Source organism: Pholis gunnellus, assembly GCF_910591455.1.
Source record: "Pholis gunnellus genome assembly, chromosome: 21".
Classification (NCBI taxonomy): domain Eukaryota; kingdom Metazoa; phylum Chordata; class Actinopteri; order Perciformes; family Pholidae; genus Pholis; species Pholis gunnellus.
Genome location: NC_136548.1, coordinates 879,574 through 903,578, shown reverse-complemented (window position 1 = coordinate 903,578; position 24,005 = coordinate 879,574). Strand labels below are relative to the sequence as shown.

Here is a 24,005-nt window from a genome sequence, read left to right as displayed (position 1 = left end):
AGTGTGGTCTTTGCGGTCGGCATTTAAAAATTTGCACTTACAAATAACATCCTGATGACCGAATGGAAGTAAATATGGGGGCTGATTATCGATGGTCTCATTTGAGATGCACTACTCGACCCATACACTTGTTGAAACACGTCTGTTAGAATGATGAGGTTTCCTCCACAGTGAATTTCATAGGCTTCAAATTTACAGGAACCATCTTGACAGTTAAAGATCTTTGGCTGTAATTTCAAGACCCAGTGACCTCATACATCCCAAGCCCACCAACACACAACCCCCTGACTACTGTCATGTTATCTGTTGAGTAGAATAATAGATGAATCCAGATAAACTGCCAAATCATCCACACAAGAAAAATCATATTTATTTCAGAAATAACCACATTTAACTGATATAAAAGAACACAAAGAACAAATCAGTAAAATGTTAAAATCACACCTGAAAATATAAAACACAAATATCCATCACATATCTGATACAATATCAAGATATAAAACTGCAATTTGCATTATAAAAGACTGCGTCCAGAGTTTAAGTAGGACTTTCTTCATTAAATTATTTATAAAAACAGAAGACAATATTTTGTGAATCAGCCTTCTGCTCTCTGTGTCTGAGCTTTGACAAATATAATATATACAATAAAGACATATTTGAACCAAATCTCCAGTTTTTATTTGGACTGGAGGAGAACAAAAATGAGAACAGGATGGGGTGGACAGCAAAAACAGATATCGTTCGTTTTCAAGCACAGTACATCTCAATTAATGAGAGCTAGAGAGATGAGAGAGGGAATCCTCTGCCAACGCTGATGTAGAGAGTTTAGACAGAGCTGAGGTTGTATCAAATGGAATGTCCTTTCAACAGCAGTCTAGTCTCAAATCAAATATCTTGCACTTGTAGACATTTTCTGCATGGTGGAGCTAAGTTCCCTGATTGTGTTTTTACTCCTTTCCTTCTGGTTGTTGGTTAGAGTCCTGTGTTGCTCCCTCATTGAAGAGAAGAGGATCTCGAAAGAATACAGAATCTGGACCATCACGTTATTACTGTGTAGCTAAAAACTGATGTGTGACCAATAGAAGAGATGAAAAAAACATGTGTTTTGAAACTGGTAATAATCTCACCCACCAGACAACCGTTTTGTTAAAAACAAACCACCAGCCAACAAAGGGTACAAAATAGTCTACTGGACTGGTAGCAGCCCCTAGAGGCAGAAGTGTTCATTACTCCACTGGTAGGGGGAGTACAAATGTACATTTTACCCTGAGGATGGCAATAGATGAAATGTCATGGGATCGTCCGTCCCTGCAAGAGCATTAACGTGCTAAAATTATCTAAAGATCTAAAAAAGCATCAAAGTGTATCTCACATGTAATAACCGTCCTCTGAGGGCCATGAATTACTTTTTCAACCCGTCATTTCTTGACTGGAACTGCACATTATGTTCGGTATCTGCCCTCACACTCCAGACAACCATGATTTTTTGTTTGTATTTTTCTGACTGTCCTGAACTGTCCGGAGTGAGGGCTCGGAGGATCCAGCTGTTATTTCTTGGGGCTGCTGTAGTGTCCCAGAGGTGAGCCCTGGACGTAGGCGAGGACGGCGCTCTGGAGGTAGCTGGCTCTGTGGGCTTCGTCCTCCCTCATCCTCTGGATCTCCGCCTCTTTCAGCCGCAGCTTCTCCAGCATGGACGACATCTCGCTCTCTTTGTCGAGCAGCACCTCTCTGTGGTTACTGCTCAGCGCTGCAGGACAGCGGGCCACAGAAGGAGAATGGTATGAAAGACAGGACCACAGAAAATAGTTCATATTTCAAACATAAAACATCTGACATGGTTACAGAACAAAATATTACATTCTCAACAAATCAGTAAAGTATATTTCTTTCTTAACAAAGAGTCAAATCACTGGTTGACCTGGGTAATCCTACTTTGTTTCAAGTAAGTTGTTGCACATGTATCTTGTATTGGGGCATATCACGATACTGGTAATAATACATTTCTTAGGAGAAAAAGATTTGAACTGGAGCAAACGACCCAAACACAAATTTGACATGTACTTTCTTTTGCAAAAGGAAAACATAAAAAGACTAAAGAGATACAAAAAGAAAGAAACAGTGGGGTGCACCTTTAATCTCTCTCTCCAGAGCACTGATCTTCTCTTTGAGTCCTCCCTGAGCTGTTCTCTCGGCCTGTAAATGTCCAATCTGCTCCTGCAGCTCCACCCTCACCCGGCTCACTTCAGCCACCTTCTCCTGGTCCTTACCCGACAGCTCCTGCAGCAACATCCCAATCATTTTCATTCACTTCTGTCTGCAAATAAGAGTCCCATTCATTTTCTCATAGACAACTTTAGGTGACTGACAGTTCCCTCTCTTCAGATGGACATGAAACTTTCTCGGATGAATCATCATTACAAAAGATGAACAGCTGTGTTAGAGAATATCTGGTTCTTTCATAAAAATACAAGCCTCTGGACATCAGAACGGAAGGAGGGAAGTCAACTACAACTCCCAAAGGGAGGAAAAAACATCAAACATCAAATTTCTCAGCTTAAAGGGACAGTTCACACCAAAATCAAAACTACATTAATTCCCTCTTACTTATATTCATCTATCTAGATCGTTTTGGTTTGAGTATAGTTTTGGAGATATTGTCCGTAGAGATATCTGCCTTCTCTCCAATAGTATGGAACTAGATGGCGCTCGGCTTGTGCGGCAAAAAAAAATATATATATACATTTAAAAAACTCAACAGCAGTGTCTCTTTCCAGAAATCATGACCTGGTTAGTCATATATACTCATTGTGAACAGTTTCATGTAGGAACTCATTTTCTTTCTACCTAACTACACCCTCTAACTGACTGTGTAGAATGATGAGAACTCATAAAACCTATTGACTTGGATACACATATACATACATACTGTATATACAGGACTGTCTCAGAAAATTAGAATATTGTGATAATCCCCATACATGTGATTTAGTTTACTGAACCAAGCTGAGTGTTTTTCAAGGCTCAGGAAACCCTTGCAGGTGTTTCGAGTTAATTAGACGATTCAAGTGATTAGTTGAATACCCTACTAGTATACTTTTTCATGATATTCTAATATTTAGAGATAGGATATTTGAGTTTTCTTAAGCTGTAAGCCATAATCAGCAATATTAAAAGAATAAAAGGCTTGCAATATTTCAGTTGATTTGTAATGAATCCAGAATGCATGACATTTTTGTTTTTTTAATTGCATTACACAAAATAAAGAACTTTATCACAATATTCTAATTTTCTGAGACAGTCCTGTATACACACATACAGTATATATATATATATATATATATATATCCATATATATACACACACACACACACACACATATATATATATACATATACACATACATATATATACACACACACACATATATATATATATATACATATACACATACACATATATATATATACATATATACACATACACACACATATATATATATATATATATACATATACATATACACATACACATATATATATATATATATACACATACACACATATATATATATATATACATATACATACACATATATATGTATATATACAGTCAGATACAGCCATAAGTATTTGGACTGTGACAACATTTTTCTAATTTTGCCTCTTTACACTACTCCAGTGGATTTTAAACTAATTAGTCAATGTGTGGTTAAAATGTAGACTTTCAGCTTTAACTAAATGGATATAACAAAAAAATCACAATAACTGTTTAGGAATTACAGCCATTTGTACACAGCCCCCCACATTTTCAGAGGCTCAAAAGTAATTGGACAAACTAACATAATTGTGAATATAATCATTATTTGTAATACTTGGAGGAAAATCATTTGCAGTCAATGATTGGCTGAAGTCTGGCACCATAGACATCACTAAACACAGAGTTTCCTCCTTTGAGATGCTTTGCCAGACCTTTTACTGCAGCCTCCTTCAGCTGCTGCCTGTTTGTGGGTCTTTCTGCCATTAGTTTTATATTAAGTGAGTGAAAAGCCTGCTCATCTCGGCTGAGAGGTGGCTGACTTGGCCATTGAAGAATATTCCATTCCTTTGCCATAAGAAGCTCTTGGGTTGTTTTCACAGTATGTTTTAGATCATAATCCATCTGCACTGTGAGGCGCCGTCCAATCAGTTTTGTAGCATTTGGCTGAATCTGAGCAAATAGTTTAGCCCTAAACTCCTCAGAACGCATCCTGCTGCTTCTATCAGCTGTGACATCATCAATGAACACAGTGACCCAGTTCCATTGGCAGCCATACATGCCCATCCAAAGCACTGCCTCCACCATGTTAAACAGATGATGTTTAATGATTCGGATCATGAGTTGTTCCTTTCCTTCTCCACACGTTTATCTTCCCATCATTCTGGTACAAGTTATTCTTGGTTTCATCTGTCCAAAGAATTTTTTTCCGAAACTGGTCCAGCTTTTTCAGATGTTTTCTGGCAAAGTCTAATCGGGCCTTCCTGTTGTGTAACCAGTGGTTTGTTCCTTGTTGTAAACCCTCTGTATTTAGATTCTTGAAGGCGTCTCTTGATTGTAGACTTTGACAATGACGCGCCTACCTCCTCCAGAGTATTTTTGACTTCGGTAGCTATGAAGGGGTTTTTCTTCACTAAGGTAAGAAATGTGCAACCATCCACTTTAGATGTCTTCCGTGGTCTTCTAGGCTTTTTGGTGTTGGTGAGCTTGCCAGTGAATTCCTTCTTTTTAAGAATGTACCAGACGGTTTAATTGGCCAATCCTAATGTTTCTGCTATCTGACTGATAGGTTTGTTATGTTTTTTTTTAACCTAACAATGGCCTCCTTCACTTAGTGCAAATATAACTGCAAATATAACATTTTGAATGCTATTGTCGGCATCATTTGTCATGAAATAGTGACAGAATAGGCCACATCTGGCCATGAAACCGTTTAACAGACAATTTTCCAATTACTTTTGAGCCTCTGAAAATGAGGGGTACTGTGTAAAAATGGTCGTAATTCCTAAACGGTCAATGTGATTTCTTTGTTATATCCATTGAATTAAAGCTGAAAGTCTACACTTCAACCACATATTGACTGATTAGTTTCAAATCCATTGGAGTTGTGTAAATAAGCAAAATTAGAAAGATTGTGTCATAGTCCAAATACCTATGGCTGTATCTGACTGTATATATACAGTATATGAGGCTTTGGTGTGAACAAAAAAGTTACATATGGAACATAATGAGGCCTACACATAGTGAACCTAAAAGGCTGCAGGTGTAACGGGCAGCTGATGGGTCCTGACCTGCTGGAGCTCCTCTGTCCTGCGCCGCAGTCCGTTTATCTCCATGCCCTGCTGGCTGTTCTTGGCCTGCAGCTCAGAGATGGTCTGTTTCTGCTGGGAGCAGTGGAGCTGGACCTCCTGTTGGAGGGAACGCACGGAACGAAGCTTCTCCTCCAAGGATGACACATGCTCCTGCTGCTCAGAGGAAATACAAGGCGGAAGTAAGGATGATGGAGAAACTGAGATTAGCTGACTGTATGTCACCTCAATAATCCACTTGTTATCAATATAGCTTTCCATGGAGTCTCAGAGTCATTAAAAACATCAAATGTGGGGGAGAGGGAAAAAAGCGTCTTGTAAGGCAATGTCTGAAATACCTACAAATTCACTTTCATAAGTCATAATTACATATAACGGTCTTTCATAATAAGCAGGATGTCTTTGTAGGAATTGTATCTAGTCATAACAAGGACTGGGTCTCAAACCTCAACACTGTTTTGGTGTCATCCAAAGGTTTAATTTTGACAAAATTCATGTGAATGTAACTTATAATAAAAAATAATCAAATCTATTTAACATTTATCTATTGTCAAATAAAAAAGGGATTTTGTAAAAGAAACTTGTTTATATTGCTCGAAGTAAGGGGTCAAAACAGGGATTGTCTTACTTGTACTGAAACATTTAAAATCCTAAGCAGTTCTAGTCATAAAGGTGATCACAGATGGCATTTGCCTCCATTGTTTCCTATGTAATCATGGCAGCAGCAGCTGTTGCTGAGGCTGCCATCTGACAGGATGACGGTTCAATGTTTTTCAACCGGCCACTGCAGCTTCCCATGTCGAGGAAAACCTCCTTGCAGGAGCATCCCAGTTGCCTGAATTGTAGAGTTCTTCACCAGTTGTAGATAAGCGCTAATCAAATATGAATTTTTTTTAGCACCATATTTTAGTGTAGTGTTTAGCTGTAAAATTAGTATGTTTGCTCCGGCCAGTGCGCGGTGTTTTGGTGGTGGGTCTCAAACTTTCTCATTTTGGCTCTCCCTGGCTCTGATTGGTTGTTTCTTCGGGCACGGTGGAATCTTGCAAATGCCATTAGCACTATTAGCTGTAGTAGTATTAGTAGTATTGGTAGTAACATGATGCTACTACTAATACTACTACTAATACAGCTATTACTGCTACTTCAAATACTGCTATTGCTATTACTATTACTACCAATACTACTTGTATTGGTAGTAATAGTAATAGCAGTAGTGGTAGTAATAGTAATATTGGTGGTAGCAGTGATAGCAGTAGTAGTAGTAGTAGTAGTAGTAGTAGTAATACTAGAAATATTAGCAGCAGTAGTAGTAGTTGTCGCAGTATTAGAAAGAGCATTAAGTATTTCAACAAAAAAGCCTCATTCTGAGCTTAGTGTTAAAATACCGTTAATCCATGGGTCTTTTATTTTGAAAGGGTGGGACTGAGTGGGGGAGAGAGGAGGAGAGGAGACAGAATCAGAATGTTTGACACACAGAGGTTATTAAATGACAGGCTTCATCATAATCATTCCAGTTAGAATTCACTCTGTGGGGCTTTTATTTTGAAATGGGGGGTTGGGGAGGGGGTCCTCTAAAATCCCTAAGACCTGAATGGCTGTATGTGTGTGTGGGTGATAGAGATTGAGAATAACAGACAGACAGACAGAGAGAGAAAGAGACAGAGAGAGAGACAGACAGAGTGAGTGAGTAAGTAAGTGAGCAAGAGAGAGAGAGATAGGGAGAGACAGAGGGAGAAAGACAGACAGACAGACAGACAGACAGAAAAAGACAGACAGACAGACAGACAGACAGAAAAAGACACAGAGTGAGTGATTGAGTGATTGAGTGGGAGTGGGAGGGAGAAAGAGAGACAAACAGACAGAACGAGATAGACAGAAAGAGAGACAGAGAAAGTGAGGGGGGATGGAGTAAGAGAGGGAGTGTGAGAGAGGGAGAGAGAGGGAGAAAAACAGACGAACAGAGAACAGAGAAACAGATGGACTGAGTGAGTGAGTGGGAGAGGGAGGGAGAAAGAGAGAGACAGAAAAAACGGAGAGAGAGCCAGAGTGAGAGACAGACAGACAGAAAAAAAGAGAGAGAGAGAGAGACACAGAATGACAGGAAGACAGAGAGAGAAAGAGAGAGACAGACGGAGAAAGACAGACAGACAGGAGGTCTAACAATCTTCCCCTGCATATCTCCAAGTCATGTGTGTAGGGGTGTCAGTGTCTCTGTGTGTTCATCAACTGCACTAATTAGCTCATATCAAACACCTGTGTGCCTGCAGACGTTACGTGCAGTTAAAGCTAGAAAAACCTGTTACACAAATCCTCAAAACCCCCATAACCGTAGCTCCTATTGCTTCGATATTAGAACTAGAGAGGAAAGATGACTTGAAGAACAGATAATGTGAGAATTGTGTCTGTAGTGTAAAAAATGTGGCTTCAGTGGCGATCTAGAAATGTTGTATGGTTGTCTGTCCAAGATGTTCTTGGAGTCAGAATTAGTCTCTATGGAGCAGATAGTTGGACTTCTTCTCACTTTGAGGCTGCTGTGGCCAAATGTGTAAATCTGTTAGATTTTACAGTGATATGTCTACGACAAGGACAAGATGAGCTACACTTTCACAAAAAAGAGTGAAAATTGTGGAAAAGGTGGCAAAATAGAAATATTTTTTTCACAAGATTCTGAAGCTCCTCTTCACTCTGGCAATGATATCATGCACTCTGAGCTACACAATACACACCTATTATAAAGTCTGAAAAATACTGAAAAATCATAAAAGTTAAAGTGTAAAAGATATCAAAAATGAATGAATGAATCATACAGTAATAGTTCAAGGTTTTCTCAACATAAGCTATTTGATACTGGATTTGACTTGTGGCACTATTGAGGCTTAGCTTGTGCCCCATTTGTGTGTCGCTTTGGACAAAAGCCTTCATAACTGCATCTTAACGATCAAGGGTGCTGATTTTTGAAACCCACCTCCTCCAGACGCACTTGAGCTCGCACCTTTCCCAGGTCCTCCTCTGCCTGGGCCCTCTCCGTCACACACGCTGCTTTAGCTTTACTCAGCTCCTAACAGACGGACAGTAAAAAGATAGCATCACGTGAAGAGCACAAGTCGACTCGAGATTTCAGCAGAGCTTCTCACACTGCGCTGAAGGTGTCCCTGAATGCGGTTCCATTCAGCAGAAATCATAGTACAGGGCTATCGTGTTGGATCACAGCCCAGCAGTGGGAAATTCCCAGCTTGGAAAGAGAAGCCACCTTGTGGATTTGAATAACTGAACTTCCTAAAAAGATACAGTTAAGGAAAGTAATAACATCCCCCTTCAATAAACAGCCTCCCTTCAGTCCTTGCCATTGAACCTCATCTGCTTCTAGAGAATTATGCAACGGTTGAATTCATTGAAGCGTCAGATCGTTCTGTTATCTCCGCGTGGGTGCCTCTGATAGTGGATAGTGTAATAATAATAATAAACACCTGCAGTATTCTTTCATTCACTGTGATAGAGTGGTGTTCGTGGTGAGCAAGTCTGTCTTTGTCAGATGTGGTTTACTGAAAAGCAGCAGATTGCGATCTATCAACGGTCTCCAACGGCAACAAAAATAATTGGGGAAAAAAATAGTTCATGCCATCTCCACGTGGTATCTCTGTAGCCCCTGTAGTCCTGACATGCAGTCACATTTGTAAGAAAACAAACATGTGCGACAGCAGCTATGTGCGTTCATATGTGTAGTCGAAGAATCTCAGCACAAAGGTGTCAAAGTTCCTGATGGAGTTTGGCATAATGCTATTCTACATCGGGGACAGCTTCACAGAAGGCTGACTGGCTGAAGTGAGAAACTTGACTTTACATAGTCTGAAAACTTCATCCCCCCGCTTCTGTTTCTGTATCTTTTAAAGTTAGTTCCGGATGTTTGGCAGCGCTTGAATCGCCTCCGCTGCCACACCATGACCGCTTAATGTAAAAAAAAAAAATCTGGCTTTTGGCTCATAAATAACTGCAATCTGTTGTCTCATTAGCAGTTATTTTGAGTTTTTGTCTTTTAAACACGGATGCTCTGAACTCTGACCTCTTCCAGTTGTATGCGCTGTCCCTCCAGTTTGAAGATGCGTTCCTGCAGAGCTCTCTCGCTCTCTTCTAGATGTCGATTCACATGCTCCACCTGTAAAGAAATCTGAGCTTTTACCATTTTATCTTCTTCTCTTTAGTCTACATTTATTAGAGAATACAAAAATAAAAAATAAACATTAATATACTGTATATATATAGTATATGTATAAAAGGTCCTGAAAGCACCTCTTTCTGGCGGAGACTGTCCATGTCTTGCAGAGATTGCTTGGATCTTCGCTTCTCTATCTCCAGACGGTCTGTTAGAGGGTGACATACAGGACATCAACTGGGTTTTATGTAGAAAAAGACGTTCTCTTTGTGCGTTCTGTGAGTGCGTGTTACCTTCTGCCTGAGCTAGTTGCAGCTTGAGCTCTGCCGTGCTGTTGGTCAGCTCCTGCTTCAGCTCAAAGATCTGCTGCTGCTGAGACTTACATCTGCGCTCCATCTCCTCCACCTAAGACACTCACAACAGTTAGGCTCACATCTAACAGTACTCATACTGAAATGTTGGTCTGTGTGTGTGTGTGTGTGTGTGCCTGTGTTCCTCAGCATTGGTATAACAATTTTAGGGCAAGTCCTCCGACATAGATTCACGGTGTTCTTAACAGACTTACTTTATTCATGAGTTGGGCGTTGGTTTCTGTCAGGTTTTGGATCTCTCGGAGGAGTTTACCTTCTCTGAGTGCACCGTCCTACAGGATGGACAAACATGAGTTACATCCACATCCTGTATGTCAAGTCCATATGGGAATTGAATAACTAACACATTAAGTGAATTAAAGATATTAAAGGAATCAATTTGTGAAAAAAAGTATTGAAATGTTATTCCATCCTTCTTAACTTGCTTTTATTTCATAAAGGGATTTATCCTGATACAACTTTTATTTTGAGCGACTTTTAATTTCATGATGTCACTTTTCATGACAATGGTGTTGTCACTGCCCTCTCACCTTTCATCCAATCACCTGCCCGTTTCCTCTTAAAGGGGACATATAATGCTATTTTTTAGGTTCATGCTTATATTTTGGATTTCTACTCGAACATTTCTACATGCTTAAATGTTCAAAGAACACTTCTGAAACACTTCGTTTTAGTGGCTGTCTCTTTAAGCCCCCCTCCAGAAAAAGCCCAACCTTCTCTGATTGGCTTGCAGGAAAAGTAGGGCTCACAAATGAAGTTGTCAAGCCGTGGGTGGAGATACTCTCAGGCATAGAGAATAGGATCATGATGTGGGCGGCAGTGAGAAACGCAAGGCATTGTGGTTTTTTAGGTCACCGATTGAAAGCTGCGGTGGTGACAATCGTGAAGTCACAATCTACAAGAAATGTCGTGACAGCGGCGGTTGGCGTAACATTAGTTATCAATGCTGTTAGCATGCTGGCTAACCAACCCACTCCGTCGACATAATCACTTCAAACAGGGCATCGTTTACAACAAAGCTGCTTCACTACACTTGTTAAGGTGTGTTCACACCAAACGCGATGAACGCGGGGCGAATCGCGTTCATCGCGTCATTCGCGCCGCCGGTATCGCCGGGGACTATTTGTGTTCATTCGCGTGCATCGCGCTGGACGCGCCAGAGAGGGGGCGCGGCTTGTCGGCCTGAAAGCCGTTCAACTGTCCACCATCAACCGTAGAAAAATCACCTCTATTTCTGCTTAGTACGTGTTGTGGAAGTCCCAGATATCACGGGAAACTAAACGCCGTCATGGCTGGTTCATAACATAGTCCGGAGGAGCTCCGTGGATTTCATCGAGCTCACTGTGTCTAGCGAGCCACATGTCGGCTGTTTACTACAGCTGTATGAACACAAAATAAACTGATTTGGCTGTGATTTAACGGTAATAAACCGACAAAAAGGGACTCCGAAATAACTACGTAATGATGCCGATTTGTACTTGTTTTCGCAATGGAGCTCGGATCGATCGGTGCTAGGCTATGCTAACATTATAGCAGCTCCATCAACACTCACAATAACGTCATATAGACGTAAATACGGTAGCGTCTATTTATTTCATTGTTTGTACCATATGGTTTACACACACACGTATACACATAGTTTGGTCCGGTTTCTACTGATATGAGGGGTCGTAGAGCTCTGGGTGAACATGGCGGCTACAGCATTTATTTCCTGATTCAGCAACAGCAGGACTTCACTGATGACAGGGGGAGCAACTCAACGCTGATAGGCTATCGCGCTCAAGCATCACACGATTTTTCCGCAGAAGTTCAAATATTTCAACTTCTGCGTTTGGGGCGTTTCTGCGTTTTGACGTGCCAAACGCGCCGCGTTCATCGCGTCTGTACATAGACTTTGTATGTAATCTCGCCGCGTTCATCGCGTTTGGTGTGAACACACCTTTAGATAATATTTCATTACAGTTTCTATTTTGTCCGTTGATTTGTGTTTGTTGTCACTGTGTGCTCGTAGTTAAAAATGAATGAATGCATTTAAACAACGAGGGGCCTCCTAAAACAACTACCCAGAGTGCAACGTGTCGTGCCGGCGGTGCCCATTCTTTATTCTAATGAGCCTGCATGTGACATAGGAAGGGAAGCCAAATCTGAATGGCTTGTTGAGTCACATGTTTTCAGATCTAGATAAGGTTGTCTTATTTCAGTGTGTGGGTTGGTAGGCACTCCAGATACCCACATGTATGTGCACAATAACTGATCAAGTGCATTCTTCATGATATGTCCCTGTTTTCTTTCAGACATCTAGCTGCTGATGTGAAAAATTGTTGTACACAGGCACAACCTCTCCTTTTATTTATTTAGCTTACCAGGGTTGCACATGTTACCTACATACAGCAGCTGGCTAACTAGCTAGTTGTGAAGGCAGAAGTGTCTACATCTGAATTCCTATCAATTACCAAAGGTGTGCAGCAGAGATCCTGTCCTGTGAGAGACTAATCTTCTCCATGTGTGGATTTAAAACTACTACAACTACAGCTGTTCTTGAATGCACTGCAACTTACACTTATCAATCATACATCTTAAACAGAATCCATGCTAATCTCCAGATCTATACATTATCTCCACTCTGACTGGGTTTCAATACTGAGAGGGTAAAGATTACAATTGAAGAAGAAGATTGTTTTCCTCGGGATTCTGGGTTGTTGGTAAATTGCCATCTTTGATTTAGCATATTTTTGACTTTAGGTTCAAATCAAAGAAATATTTTTCATAAATATCAAAAGGTACCTACACAAATATCTTGCCGTCCTAGAATCTCACTAGACATCTTTATATTTTTTCTAAACAGATCAGACACATTTTTCCCTTTGCTGTGACAACATTTGAATAAATTGAGACAACTATTAAGGAGAAATATGTCTAGTAAATAACAGCTGGAGTTATGATGTAAAGGGAACATTGGCCATTTTGAGATACCCATCATCAAAAGATCAACGGGCTTGTCTTAATATGTCTCTATATCAGTTGAACAGTTCTCCTCTTCATGATCATGTGACTTTGATTGACCCTGTAAAAAACATCCAGTGGCTAAATATATTTTCCTTACTAAATGTAGTAGCACATGTGAAAGCTCTCATGAGCTAGCTATAGGCAGAACCGCATATGGAAAATGTGTTTAAATCTTGTTTCCCGTACAAATCTCATTTGAGGTGAAACAAGTTTCTTGTTGAGTGTTGTCTCTCCTCCCATCTGTGCGTACCTCTTGCTCTTTCTTCCTCTCCCTGCTCTGTCGTTCCCTCTGTTCTTCTTTCTCAGCCTTCACTCGTGTCAGCAGCTCTCCCATGTTGTGGTTTTTCTGCTCGGAGAGGGCGAGGGCAGCCTCCGTCATCTGTAGTCTGCACAACATCACATTGAGCAGCACATTGATGATTTGAAGATGAGAAGACATACTATGCACTCAGGATAACATGGACTTCTGCATGCATGTGGGCCCAGAATGGAAACAGATTGCCTTTAGACTTTGCGCTGATAACAGACGTCCCAGAATCACGTCTGTTTCTGGAGAAGCGTCACACAGCTGTCAGTCCGGTGATTTTATCAACAAGGGAAACAAGAGCAAATGTGCAGCAATCGAGGGATGTGCTTCAAGTCTAATTCGCTCTTCAACCAGTAGATGTGTTTCAATCGGTATTCAAAATATATAAACATTTAATGTGTTTAGTGGAGGAAAGTTCTTACAGTATCTGTTGTCAGCAGCTGTTTTATATTGTATGAACTTCTCCTTCAGTTCATTAAGTCCCTGCAGCAGGACACATATACGGATAAATCTGCAGCACTCTGATCAAATTATTTATATGAATGTTATTGTATCGGGTCTGCACGGATCAATGACATTTTGCATTGGCTCTGATCCTTATAGGTCTAGTCAAGTTGGGTCTGATTGTCTCTTTTTTATTTATTTGATTTATGTACATCAGTTCGAGTCAAACATTTCAGATCCATAACTATTATTAAGAATGACGGCACACAATAACTCATCATCTAGTCATCTATAATTGCTTTGTTCAAATATATTAAGGACCACTGGAAGTAATTTAATCAGCACTCTTAGAATTAAGTTAAAAATGAAGTTCCGATTAAAATAAAAACTCAGTCAAGACATCGGACGGGAAATGTTGAAGGATTTATAGAAAAGTAAGAAACAATGTTTAGCTGGACATCTTTGGCACAGTACCTGGTGGGGTATTTATACTGTACTGACCTTTTCCAGAGCAGAAGGAGCTCATTACATCATATGTGTTGAGGTGAATGAATACAAGCTTCAGGCGGGGGTCATCTATTTAGCCGAGAACCTTTAGTAACTAATAATAGCTGCCTGATTAAATATTTCAGGAGGGCTGAGTCAGTGGAGGGGTACATACTGTCGTTCTTCCTGGAGTCCTTCATACAACCTTAAACTTGACTGAAAAATATGTAATTAAATGAAGCATCCTCTAATACACACAACAGACTGTGCTGTTCTTCATATTGGGAATATTAAATAAAGGAAAATGAAATGCTTACTTCGCAGTGAGCGAGTTGACAGCTGACTTCCTCTCATTCAGAGCTTCCTGGAGTTGGCCTATCTGAATGGAGGTGGACCTAATCAGACGGAAAAGAGGCGACGAGGTCATGGCTACACAATGTGATTATTTGAGAGAGATGCAGAGTGATTGTTATGGGCATTAACATAGTGGATGTAGTGCCTCAGTAAGTTCTGCATCTCCCTGGGTTTATTTCCGTTCCATTGCACATATAAAGGGTTAAAGACTGATGTGGAGGTTGTGCCTCTCTTGGTTATGGCCAATGGCTGAACACAGTCACACTTCCACTCACCCGTTGGAGCGACCCATCTCCTCCCTCTGCCTGTCTATGGTTTCCATCAGGCTTAGGAACTAAAAGAGAGGAGGAACAACCACAGTCACCATCACAAACTTTATCCCAAATCGGTAGTACTTAAAGCTGGAGAGCGGCTGTGCCTCGGAGATGGAGTGGGTTGTCTTCCAATTGGAAGATCGGTTCGATCCCCAGCTCCTCTGGTCGACATGTTGCTCCCGAAGGCTGTGCCATAGGTTCATGAATGCGTGTGAATATGAATTACTTTCAGGTCCTGATGGGCACGTGTCACCTTGCATAGATGTGCGAGAACGGGTGAATTATGACATGTACTGTACAGCGCTGTGAGTTAATTTTTTATTTAAAAAAGGGACAGTGTTCAGAGGGAGGATTAAAGAATTTGCACAAGATGCAAAGCCTTCACTGGCGGCGTTGGGCTTAATCAGCACCGTGTGAGCTTGTTTGTCAATGGATTGAATGTAGTGTTCATATATATCATTCGTTCATATATGGAAAAGTCCCCCACTCCAGCTTTAACAATAACACTTAATCTTGTGTTTTAAAGAGGTCCCAAATGCCATCTGGGTATTAAACACAGCATCTGTAGGATTTAAATGCAGCTGCAAAAAAGGTTTGTTTTGTCGTCATTGGAGCCTGGTGACTGCACTTTACGACAATTCCTGCCAGTTAAGATGAATTACGCTGTCATTTCTTTCAGACATGTTACCATGCACCATGACAATGGTCGCTATTGGAAGCCATTCTCATTGAACAGATTTGTCTTTGCTGTCAGCAACACACTGATGTTTAGCCGCTATAATGTTTACCATGTTCCCCATCGCAGTTTAGCATCTTAGCATGCTAACATTATATAATATAATCATCTAATTATCTAATCATCGTTAGATAACTACCACAACAGCGAGTACAGCTGAGGCTGATGGAAATGTCTCTAGTTTTGCAGGAGTTTGACAGAGGAAAGGTCATGGGATCAGTAGTCAGTAGTTCATCATGTGGTGACCATGAAAGTGTGTGCCAATCTATCAATTAGATGCAAGGATATTATAGACGTGAAAACAACCGGGATCCTCAAAGTAGTTAGGATCCATCTTCTTAGTACCGTGAACATCTGTACCAAATGTATGGCAATCCCTCCCTCTTATTGTTGAGATATTTCACTTAAAATCTGAAATGTCATCCACGTGGTGGTGCATGAAGAAATGGCAGGGGATCATCGAATCGCTGTTGAGATATTTTCATCTGGACAAAAGAGGTGGCCAGACCATCAGACCTAAAAAGCTCTGTATCTATCTGATTCTCATGGGGATAATGGATCTTTTTGTGATTCATTTAAAGTTTTCAAACAGCCTTCATCCACCGGTGTTCTTGTTCTCACTCAGAATTATGTCATTCCTCAGTGTGAGGGTTACCTGCCGACCCTTCCCCTCCTTCAGTGCCTGAATCTCCTTGCTGAGGACCTGGGTCCTGCTGCGGCTCTCTCTCATGGTGGACTGTCTGTCTGAGTTGTGCCCTGTGGTCTGCTCTGAAAGGGTGAAGAGAGAGAAAGATGAGCGGAGGACGGCACGCATGATAACAGATTATCATTGGGTGTATCATTAAAGTCAGTCCACATCAGAATAGTGTTAATACTTTCCCAGAAATGAGAGTAAGGATTATTCAAATTGAAGCTATAGTGTTACATTAACAATGAGAATCAGAATCAGAAACCGTTTATTGCCAATGTATGTTGCATATACAAGGAATGTGTCATGGCAGGTGGTGCATAACATTAAACAATAACATTAAACAATCAACACAGTGCAAGAAATAAAAACATATAACATTTACAATAGAATATAAAATAAAGTGCACAACAAACAGATAACAGTACTATAAACAAGTATGATGAAGGGTATTGTTAAAAGTGTCGAGTGTGTTTAAATAAAGAAACAGGGAAGGGATGTGCAGGGGAGTGACCCGTAAGAAATTGTCCTTTGTTGATGAGCCCGACTGCCAATTGGAAAAAACTGTTCGGATGGTACTTATTGAGGTATTATTTCTATTTCTAATGCAAAATAGAAAAAAAATACAGTAACCTTATTCATGTAGACTTATCCATGTACTTACTCACACTTACACAACTTACCAAGAGCTTTGAGTGTGTCACTAGGTATGTTGTTCCCTGCCATCTCCAGCTGCATTATGCTCCTGTTCTTCTGCAGAGCCTCCAGCAAAGTCCTGCCACCCAAGAGACCAATGTTGTTCCACCTCAGATCTGTAAACACAGTGAACAAGGAAGGCGACAGTGGGCCATCAGTCAGTGAGCCCACATACACCAGAATACAGCAAGAATCAGTCCCCTACCCTTCTAAGTCGTGGATTAGATTGAACATTCTACATGTGTTCGCTTTCTGGATCAGTGCAGACTACAAGCACGGTTTCTCTGTGTGCCCCTGGTTGCTGTGGATCACCTCTCAACCCCGTGTGAGTAAGTAAGGAATACAAGTAAGTTGACTTTTTTGTAGTGGTGTAACATACAGTAGATGAACTGTTATTTATTTATCTGATCCCTATGGATCACAGATAAACCCTTTTTTTCATTTTATGCAAATAACCACTATAGACCACTAGAACAAAGTAAAAGGATAAGATTTAGAATTGTTGATGGATTACACTGACTTCAGAGCTGTTGAAATTATTTTTGGTACGGTGGTAGTCTGTAACCTTGAAGACCAGCTGCTGTAACAAAACAAAGCAACAACAGAAACGATCTGTATCGGCCGATATGGCTCATTGATGATTGGCAATCAGTAGCAACAGCAAAAAAAAAACGTGATCGGGGCATCTCTCAATGCTGTATTTGCCCCATTTCTTCTTTTTTTGCTGATCCGATTCGTGACTCAAACCCATGATACTTTTTTGAATAAAAGAACTTCTGCAAGATCTTAACTACAGGCAACTAATTATCTGTTTGATAACATGCAGACACAATCTGTGATTATGCTCAGTACAATCATACGTACTTCCAAGCTGAAAGTACAATATGTGATCTCCCAGCAGAGGGCCTGTCCAACCACTGAGACCTCAGTTGAAAAGATGTTCTGACAAAAAAGCTAAAGAAAAACTTCAAGTAGGAACTTTGTGTCACTTAGTGTCCAATAGATCTGTATACACTTAAACAATTAGCTTACAAAGTGAAGGGGGTCATATTTTGTTAGACAGTGTCTCACCCAGCGCTTGAACAGCGGTGTTGCGTTTAAGTGCCAGAGCGAGCTCGGCTGCTCCGTGGTGGTTGATCTGATTGTTGCGCAGGTCCAGCTGTGTCAGCACGCCGTTAGACGTCAAACCCTCACAAAAGAGCGAGAAGGCTTCGTCCCACACCCCCAAAGCGTTCCACTCCAACACCAGCCTGCAAACGGCGTGTATGTATACTTGAACAATGACAAGACATGGTTATATAGCCATGGTAACACCACTCATCATGGCAGCTCAAATTAGGATTGGTGATGCAACATGAACAAGCAGAACTGACATTCTTGACTTCCTGAGCATAATTAATGATGGCTGGATTGTATATTTTATGAAAAGACATGGTGTCTTTGCATGGTTCTGTATTTGAAGCACATGGGCAACTGACCGATGCCTTTTGCACTTTTTAAACAGATAACTCCACCTAAAGTGCCTTAAGATCATGTTTTAAGTAGATTCACTGCAAATAGTAACAATAACGATTATCATTATTATCAAAACATCTTGCTCTGAGGTACCTATCTTGCAAAAAAACATATTAGTAAACTTTTTCCAAATAAATATTTATGATTTCAATAGTAACATTGAAAACACATCTGTAATTTTCACTTTATTTGTTAAGTTCATATTATTCCATTGCACACTGATATACAGCAGCCTTAAGCTGACATTATGACCACATTTTTACCCTATATAATGCATGTCTGGTGTCCCACATGAAGAGCGTTGTTCTCACCTGCGTAGAGTCTTGTTACGCGCCAACAGCTTTCCCAACACCTCAGCCCCTGTCGATCTCAGGTTATTCCCCTGTAAACAATGTGCTTGCATCAACCGACTATCAACACGTCTCATGAAATAAAATCCATTAGGGTGTTACCTTTAGATCCAGGACTTTCACAGTCGTGTTGCCAAACAGTCCACTCAGAAGTACTTTGGCACCTGAGAGTCACACAAGCATCAAAGCAAACACTGCTCAACATGATGTCATCAGAGTGAAACCAACAATGATTACTCCTCTCTGTCATAGAGCTCCATTCTCCGAAAACTATTGCAAACACATCAATGAGCCACACTGTTGCACTGGGAGACATTGGTGTTTATTATGACCCGTCCTGCTGCCACAAATACTCAGTAGAGCACAGAATGTGGATTAATCCGCCACAGAAAATAGTCCCCAACAAAAGGATTATTGCCTCCTGTTTGTTAAAAACTAGTGTCCAGCTAGTTTAGAAATATAATTGAGACGCTTTTTAAAAACTATATATTTGCAATATACATTTTAAGATTTACATCTTCAGTAGGAGCCAATGGACTATTATTTTTCAATCAATTAAATGGGCATTCCACTGCATTACATCCATATGGTAAATCAAAAGATGCATCAAGCATATATTTGCATGCTAATTGACGACTGCTGTTATACTGAGCAACTTACAATGCAATGCACTAGGCTACACTGCCTGGCCAAAAAAGAAGTCGCCACCTGGATTTAACTAAGCAAATAGGTACGAGCCTAGGTTCAGCAACAGTATGTGCTCAAAGAATGAGGTCAGCTGACTACCTGAATATACTGAATGACCAGGTTATTCCATCAATGGATTTTTTCTTCCCTGATGGCACGGGCATATTCCAAGATGACAATGCCAGGATTCATCGGGCTCAAATTGTGAAAGAGTGGTTCAGGGAGCATGAGACATCATTTTCACACATGGATTGGCCACCACAGAGTCCAGACCTTAACCCCATTGAGAATCTTTGGGATGTGCTGGAGAAGGCTTTGCGTAGCGGTCAGACTCTACCATCATCAATACAAGATCTTGGTGAGAAATTAATGCAACTCTGGATGGAAATAAATCTTGTGACATTGCAGAAGCTTATCGAAACAATGCCACAGCGAATGCGTGCCGTAATCAAAGCTAAAGGCGGTCCAACGAAATATTAGAGTGTGTGACCTTTTTTTTTTGGTGGCGACTTTTTTTTTGGCCAGGCAGTGTATGTGTAGGCTGTTTGTCGATCTCGAAGATTACACACCTTCCTCGCTGAGCATGCAGTCACTGAGCAACACCTCCGTGAAGACGGTATCCTTTTGGAAGGCCCTGGCCAGCACAGAGCAGGTATCTGCAGACAGGCTCTGTCCGCTCAGGTCCAGTCTGGAGCCCTGAGCAGCCCTGCTCCCCTGGAGCTGAGCCGCAACACTCTCTTGAGGCTCCACACCGCCCTCCTTACACAGACGCAGGTACGTCCGCCTGAAATCCTCCATCGCGAGTCACCAGTCTTCCCTTATCATCTGAGACGTACAGCATCGGCTTTCTTTCCTCTGTGACTTGTCCCGTTGACTGGAGAAGAAAATATTCAATTTGCAGATGAAAATGATTGGATGATTTATTGATGGACAGAAAATGTACTACTCTGGTTATATTTATTAATCCTTCAAGTCGTTTTTTTTAATGCACAGAAAGCCAAACATTTCCTTGTAGCTTTAGAATTGTGAGGATTTGGGGCTTTTTTAAAAAATTTTTTTACTGTTGTTGTCGTAAACTGAATATCTTTTGACAAGACATTTGATGACATCACCCTGGGCTCTAGGAAACCATGATGGCCATTTCTCACGATCTTATGTCATTTTATGGACCTCTTAAACCCTAGGCCTATTTTGAGACCTCTGCTTGAAAATGTCATACTCAAACTCTAGAGAGTGTAAATCTCTAACTACGAGGTCTATTTGAATAATTTAAATGGCAAAATAACACAAATAAATGTGAGCTTTGTTAATATGTGTACATATCATTGTATATGTTACTGGTAAATGCTGAAACGAATGTTACACACAGCTCAAATAGAAAATTTTCAGGTTCGCCTTTTTTTTTGTGTGCCTATAAAGCACTTTTATTGATTTTAAATGATGCACAGGCAGGCCTAAACTCTCCCAAATCATATCACAACATGTCAGCAGTCCTTTTAAAAAACAAATTGGCTTTGATAGAGTGAAGTATGCCTGAGAAATCAATGCCGGTGTACAGGTCAGCTGAGGTCAGCCAACGTCAATTCTGATTTTGGAAGGAGCACATATCGCCGTCTTATTGTCCTTTTAAATACTATCTAACTATATATTTCACTTCTTTTATCACTAATAGTGTTCAATCTATTTAATACAGAAGTTTGGCATCATTTTGAGAGCCTGGGCCATATTAAAACTTGTAAAATATGGCTCATTTTCATCAGAATTTCAGTTTTACGTGATGTATTTGAACATAACACAGCCTGTGATTGGCCGATTTGCGCAATTCCCACAGATTTGAACCCGGAAGAGTCTGGGCAGTGTAGTCATTCGTTCTTTGAGTTGTTTACAGAATTTTAAGCCAATAAAATAATCGAAAACTGTGATCCGTCCCCATGGGTCAAACCCATTGGCCAAAACTGAAATTATTACTCATTCCTCATAGAAGCTCGTCAGAGACTCAGTTTTTTTCACAGCACGAGGAGAGAGAGTGCTGCGAAATGGCTGCACGGATTAATTTTTTCTTGTGTGTGTTTATGATGATGGGCTGAGTTGATATCTGTGGCAGATCAATAGTAACTTTCTAACGGTTTAAAGTAGAATAATTTGGAGGCGATAGTTCGATAGAGTGTGTTCTGCTCGTGCTACTGGATATGAAGTGTGTGTGTGAAAGTTCCGTAGATCGTGGCTGGGAACGATAACGGTGAACATTGCTCGCCTTCTCCTGGTGAGAAATAGGTGAAATTGTGGTAGTACTTGTAGTACCTTGAAGTACGTTGTGTATATATATGTTTTTGAGTGATTAAAATAGGTTACATGGTCCATTTGATCAGAATCTCTTCGTCATGTACGTTTTTGAAATATTCTAAAATATCATTTCATTCATTCTCAAAAGTGATTTGTACTATATGTGTACACTCTTCGCCCCCCCCCCCCCCCCTACACACCTTTTAATTAAAGGTTTATAGATGAATTCTGAAAATCAACAGATTATTCAATAATAAGAAATAAATTGGTAGTTGTAGCCCTATCACTAACACAGTGTTTACTACAATAGTGGTTCTTGCAGAACTGCATAGACTGATGATACCATTCTAAAGGTGTGTTCACACTAAACGCGATGAACGCGGCGCGAATCGCGTTCATCGCGTCCATCGCGCCGCCGGGGACTATTTGTGTTCATTCGCGTCCATCGCGTCCATCGCGCCGGAAAGGGGGCGTGGCTTATCGGCCTGAAAGCTGTTCAACTGTCCGCCATCAACCGTAGAAAAATAGCCTCTATTTCTGCTCAGTACATGTTGTGGAAGTCCCAGATATCACGGGGAACTAAACGCCGTCATGTCTGGTTCATAACATAGTCCGGAGGAGCTCCGTGGATTTCATCGAGCTCACTGTGTCTAGCGAGCCACACACACAATAAACTGATTTGGCTGTGATTTAACGGCAATAAACCGACAAAAAGGGACTCCGAAATAACTACGTAATGATGCCGATTTGTACTTGTTTTATCAATGAAGCTCGGATCGATCGGTGCTAGGCTATGCTAACATTATAGCAGCTCCATCAACACTCAACATAATGTCATCTAGACGTAAATACGGCAGCGTCTATTCATTGTTTGTACCATATGGTTTACACACACACACGTATACACATAGTTTGGTCCGGTCTCTACTGATATGAGGGATCGTAGAGCTCTGGGTGAACATGGCGGCTACAGCATTTATTTCCTGATTCAACAACAGCAGGACTTCACTGATGACTTGGGGAGCTACTCAACGCTGATAGGCTATCGCGCTGGAGCGTCACGCGATTTTTTCGCAGAAGTTCAAATATTTCAACTTCTGCGTTTGGGGCGTTTCGGCGTGTCGGCGTTTTGACGCGTCAAACGCGCCGCGCTATCGCGCCATCGCGTCCATCGCGTCTGTACATAGACTTTGTATGTAATCGCGCCGCGTTCATCGCGTTTGGTGTGAACTCACCTTCACAGAGATCTCTGAGCAGCTCATTTCCATCAGTAAGTAAGTGGAAGTGGATGCGAGAGGACTACAGAAGGAGTAATCAGCAGTAATCAGCTACCTTTGTGAGGCCAGATTGCATGAAACGCTTGTATGAGGGAGAGTCAGTGCTTCCAGTTACTGGGTTCACTAACAACAGGACAGTTTCTGATTAAGAAAGAGAAAGAGTCACGGTGACGGGTTAGGGTTAGAATTTAGAGATGTCCAACCCTCATTCAGTTGGCTACCAGCATCACAATATCTGGTAAATTATAAAAATCTAAACTTGCTGCTGCAACTGAATGGAGCTGACCATGCAAGTTCTCCACTATGACAAACTCCATGAAACAAACTGCAGCAGTGTAGAGTGCATATGATTTCGACAGAAACACAGACCGCGTAACATACAAATGAAAATCTACCAAACACTACTAGAACCACCTCTTCAATTCGGCAACATCTAAACTAAAAACCAGAACATATCATGAGAAATACAAACTTTAAGAGCGGATTTGCCTGTTACGTTAGCTAGTTGGCGCGGAAGAAAGTCGTATGACAAAAGCAACGAAATCCAATAATATAAATGCTACTTGGTCGAATTATATGTGAGCCGAATCAAAAGATAGCTTCTATTAGTTTAGAAATGTTTTTGTTATTTATTTTCATGATATGTATCTTGACGATAAGCTAACTACATTTTTATTTGCCAGATTTTGAATGAGAGTGTCGCGTAACGTTATCGTTATTAGTGTCTCCACGCGAGTCAAAGTCTCGAGCAAGGCTATCAAAGGGTTAACCAACGTGTACATCACGGGAGTTTTCCTGACATAGAAATAATAAAAATACATTTAGATAAAAAAAACAAACCTCAGCGACTACAGTATCTTCTTGGCAGTTGTTGTTGTTGTAGACAGCACAGCTGACAGGCAGAGGAAGCCCAGCGACAAAGTAACTAGGAAGTAAGTCAGCGCAAAGCATCTTGGTCAGCGTAGTTCCGAAAACGTGAACAATCTTTAGACATCTACC

The 24,005-nt window shown here is 40.8% G+C and overlaps 1 protein-coding gene across 1 annotated transcript; it reads right to left on the bottom strand.

Annotated features, from left to right (window-relative positions):
* Window positions 1-350: 350 nt before the first annotated feature.
* Window positions 351-23,910, bottom strand: lrrc45 (leucine rich repeat containing 45). Its single transcript, XM_079182810.1, has 18 exons — window positions 23,847-23,910; window positions 20,016-20,320; window positions 18,862-18,923; window positions 18,721-18,791; window positions 17,966-18,144; window positions 16,882-17,010; window positions 16,166-16,278; window positions 14,736-14,794; window positions 14,424-14,501; window positions 13,120-13,255; window positions 10,058-10,135; window positions 9,786-9,897; window positions 9,630-9,700; window positions 9,403-9,495; window positions 8,308-8,400; window positions 5,325-5,498; window positions 2,130-2,277; window positions 351-1,747 (listed from the first exon to the last, which is right to left on the bottom strand). Exons 2-18 carry the CDS (start codon window positions 20,242-20,244, stop codon window positions 1,548-1,550), a joined length of 2,025 nt encoding a protein of 674 aa, XP_079038936.1. The 5' UTR covers window positions 20,245-20,320; window positions 23,847-23,910; the 3' UTR covers window positions 351-1,547.
* Between the last annotated feature and the right edge of the window lie 95 nt (window positions 23,911-24,005).

What these genes read in the sequence shown, in the direction of transcription:
- lrrc45 (XM_079182810.1), bottom strand. Translation starts at nt 20,244, where the DNA reads ATGGAGGATTTCAGGCGGACGTACCTGCGTCTGTGTAAGGAGGGCGGT. An exon ending in AGGAGGGGAAGGGTCGGCAG is followed by an intron (nt 14,795 to 16,165) that starts GTAACCCTCACA and finishes CCTCTCTTTTAG; the next exon opens with TTCCTAAGCCTGATGGAAAC. An exon ending in GAGATGGGTCGCTCCAACGG is followed by an intron (nt 14,502 to 14,735) that starts GTGAGTGGAAGT and finishes CCGTCTGATTAG; the next exon opens with GTCCACCTCCATTCAGATAG.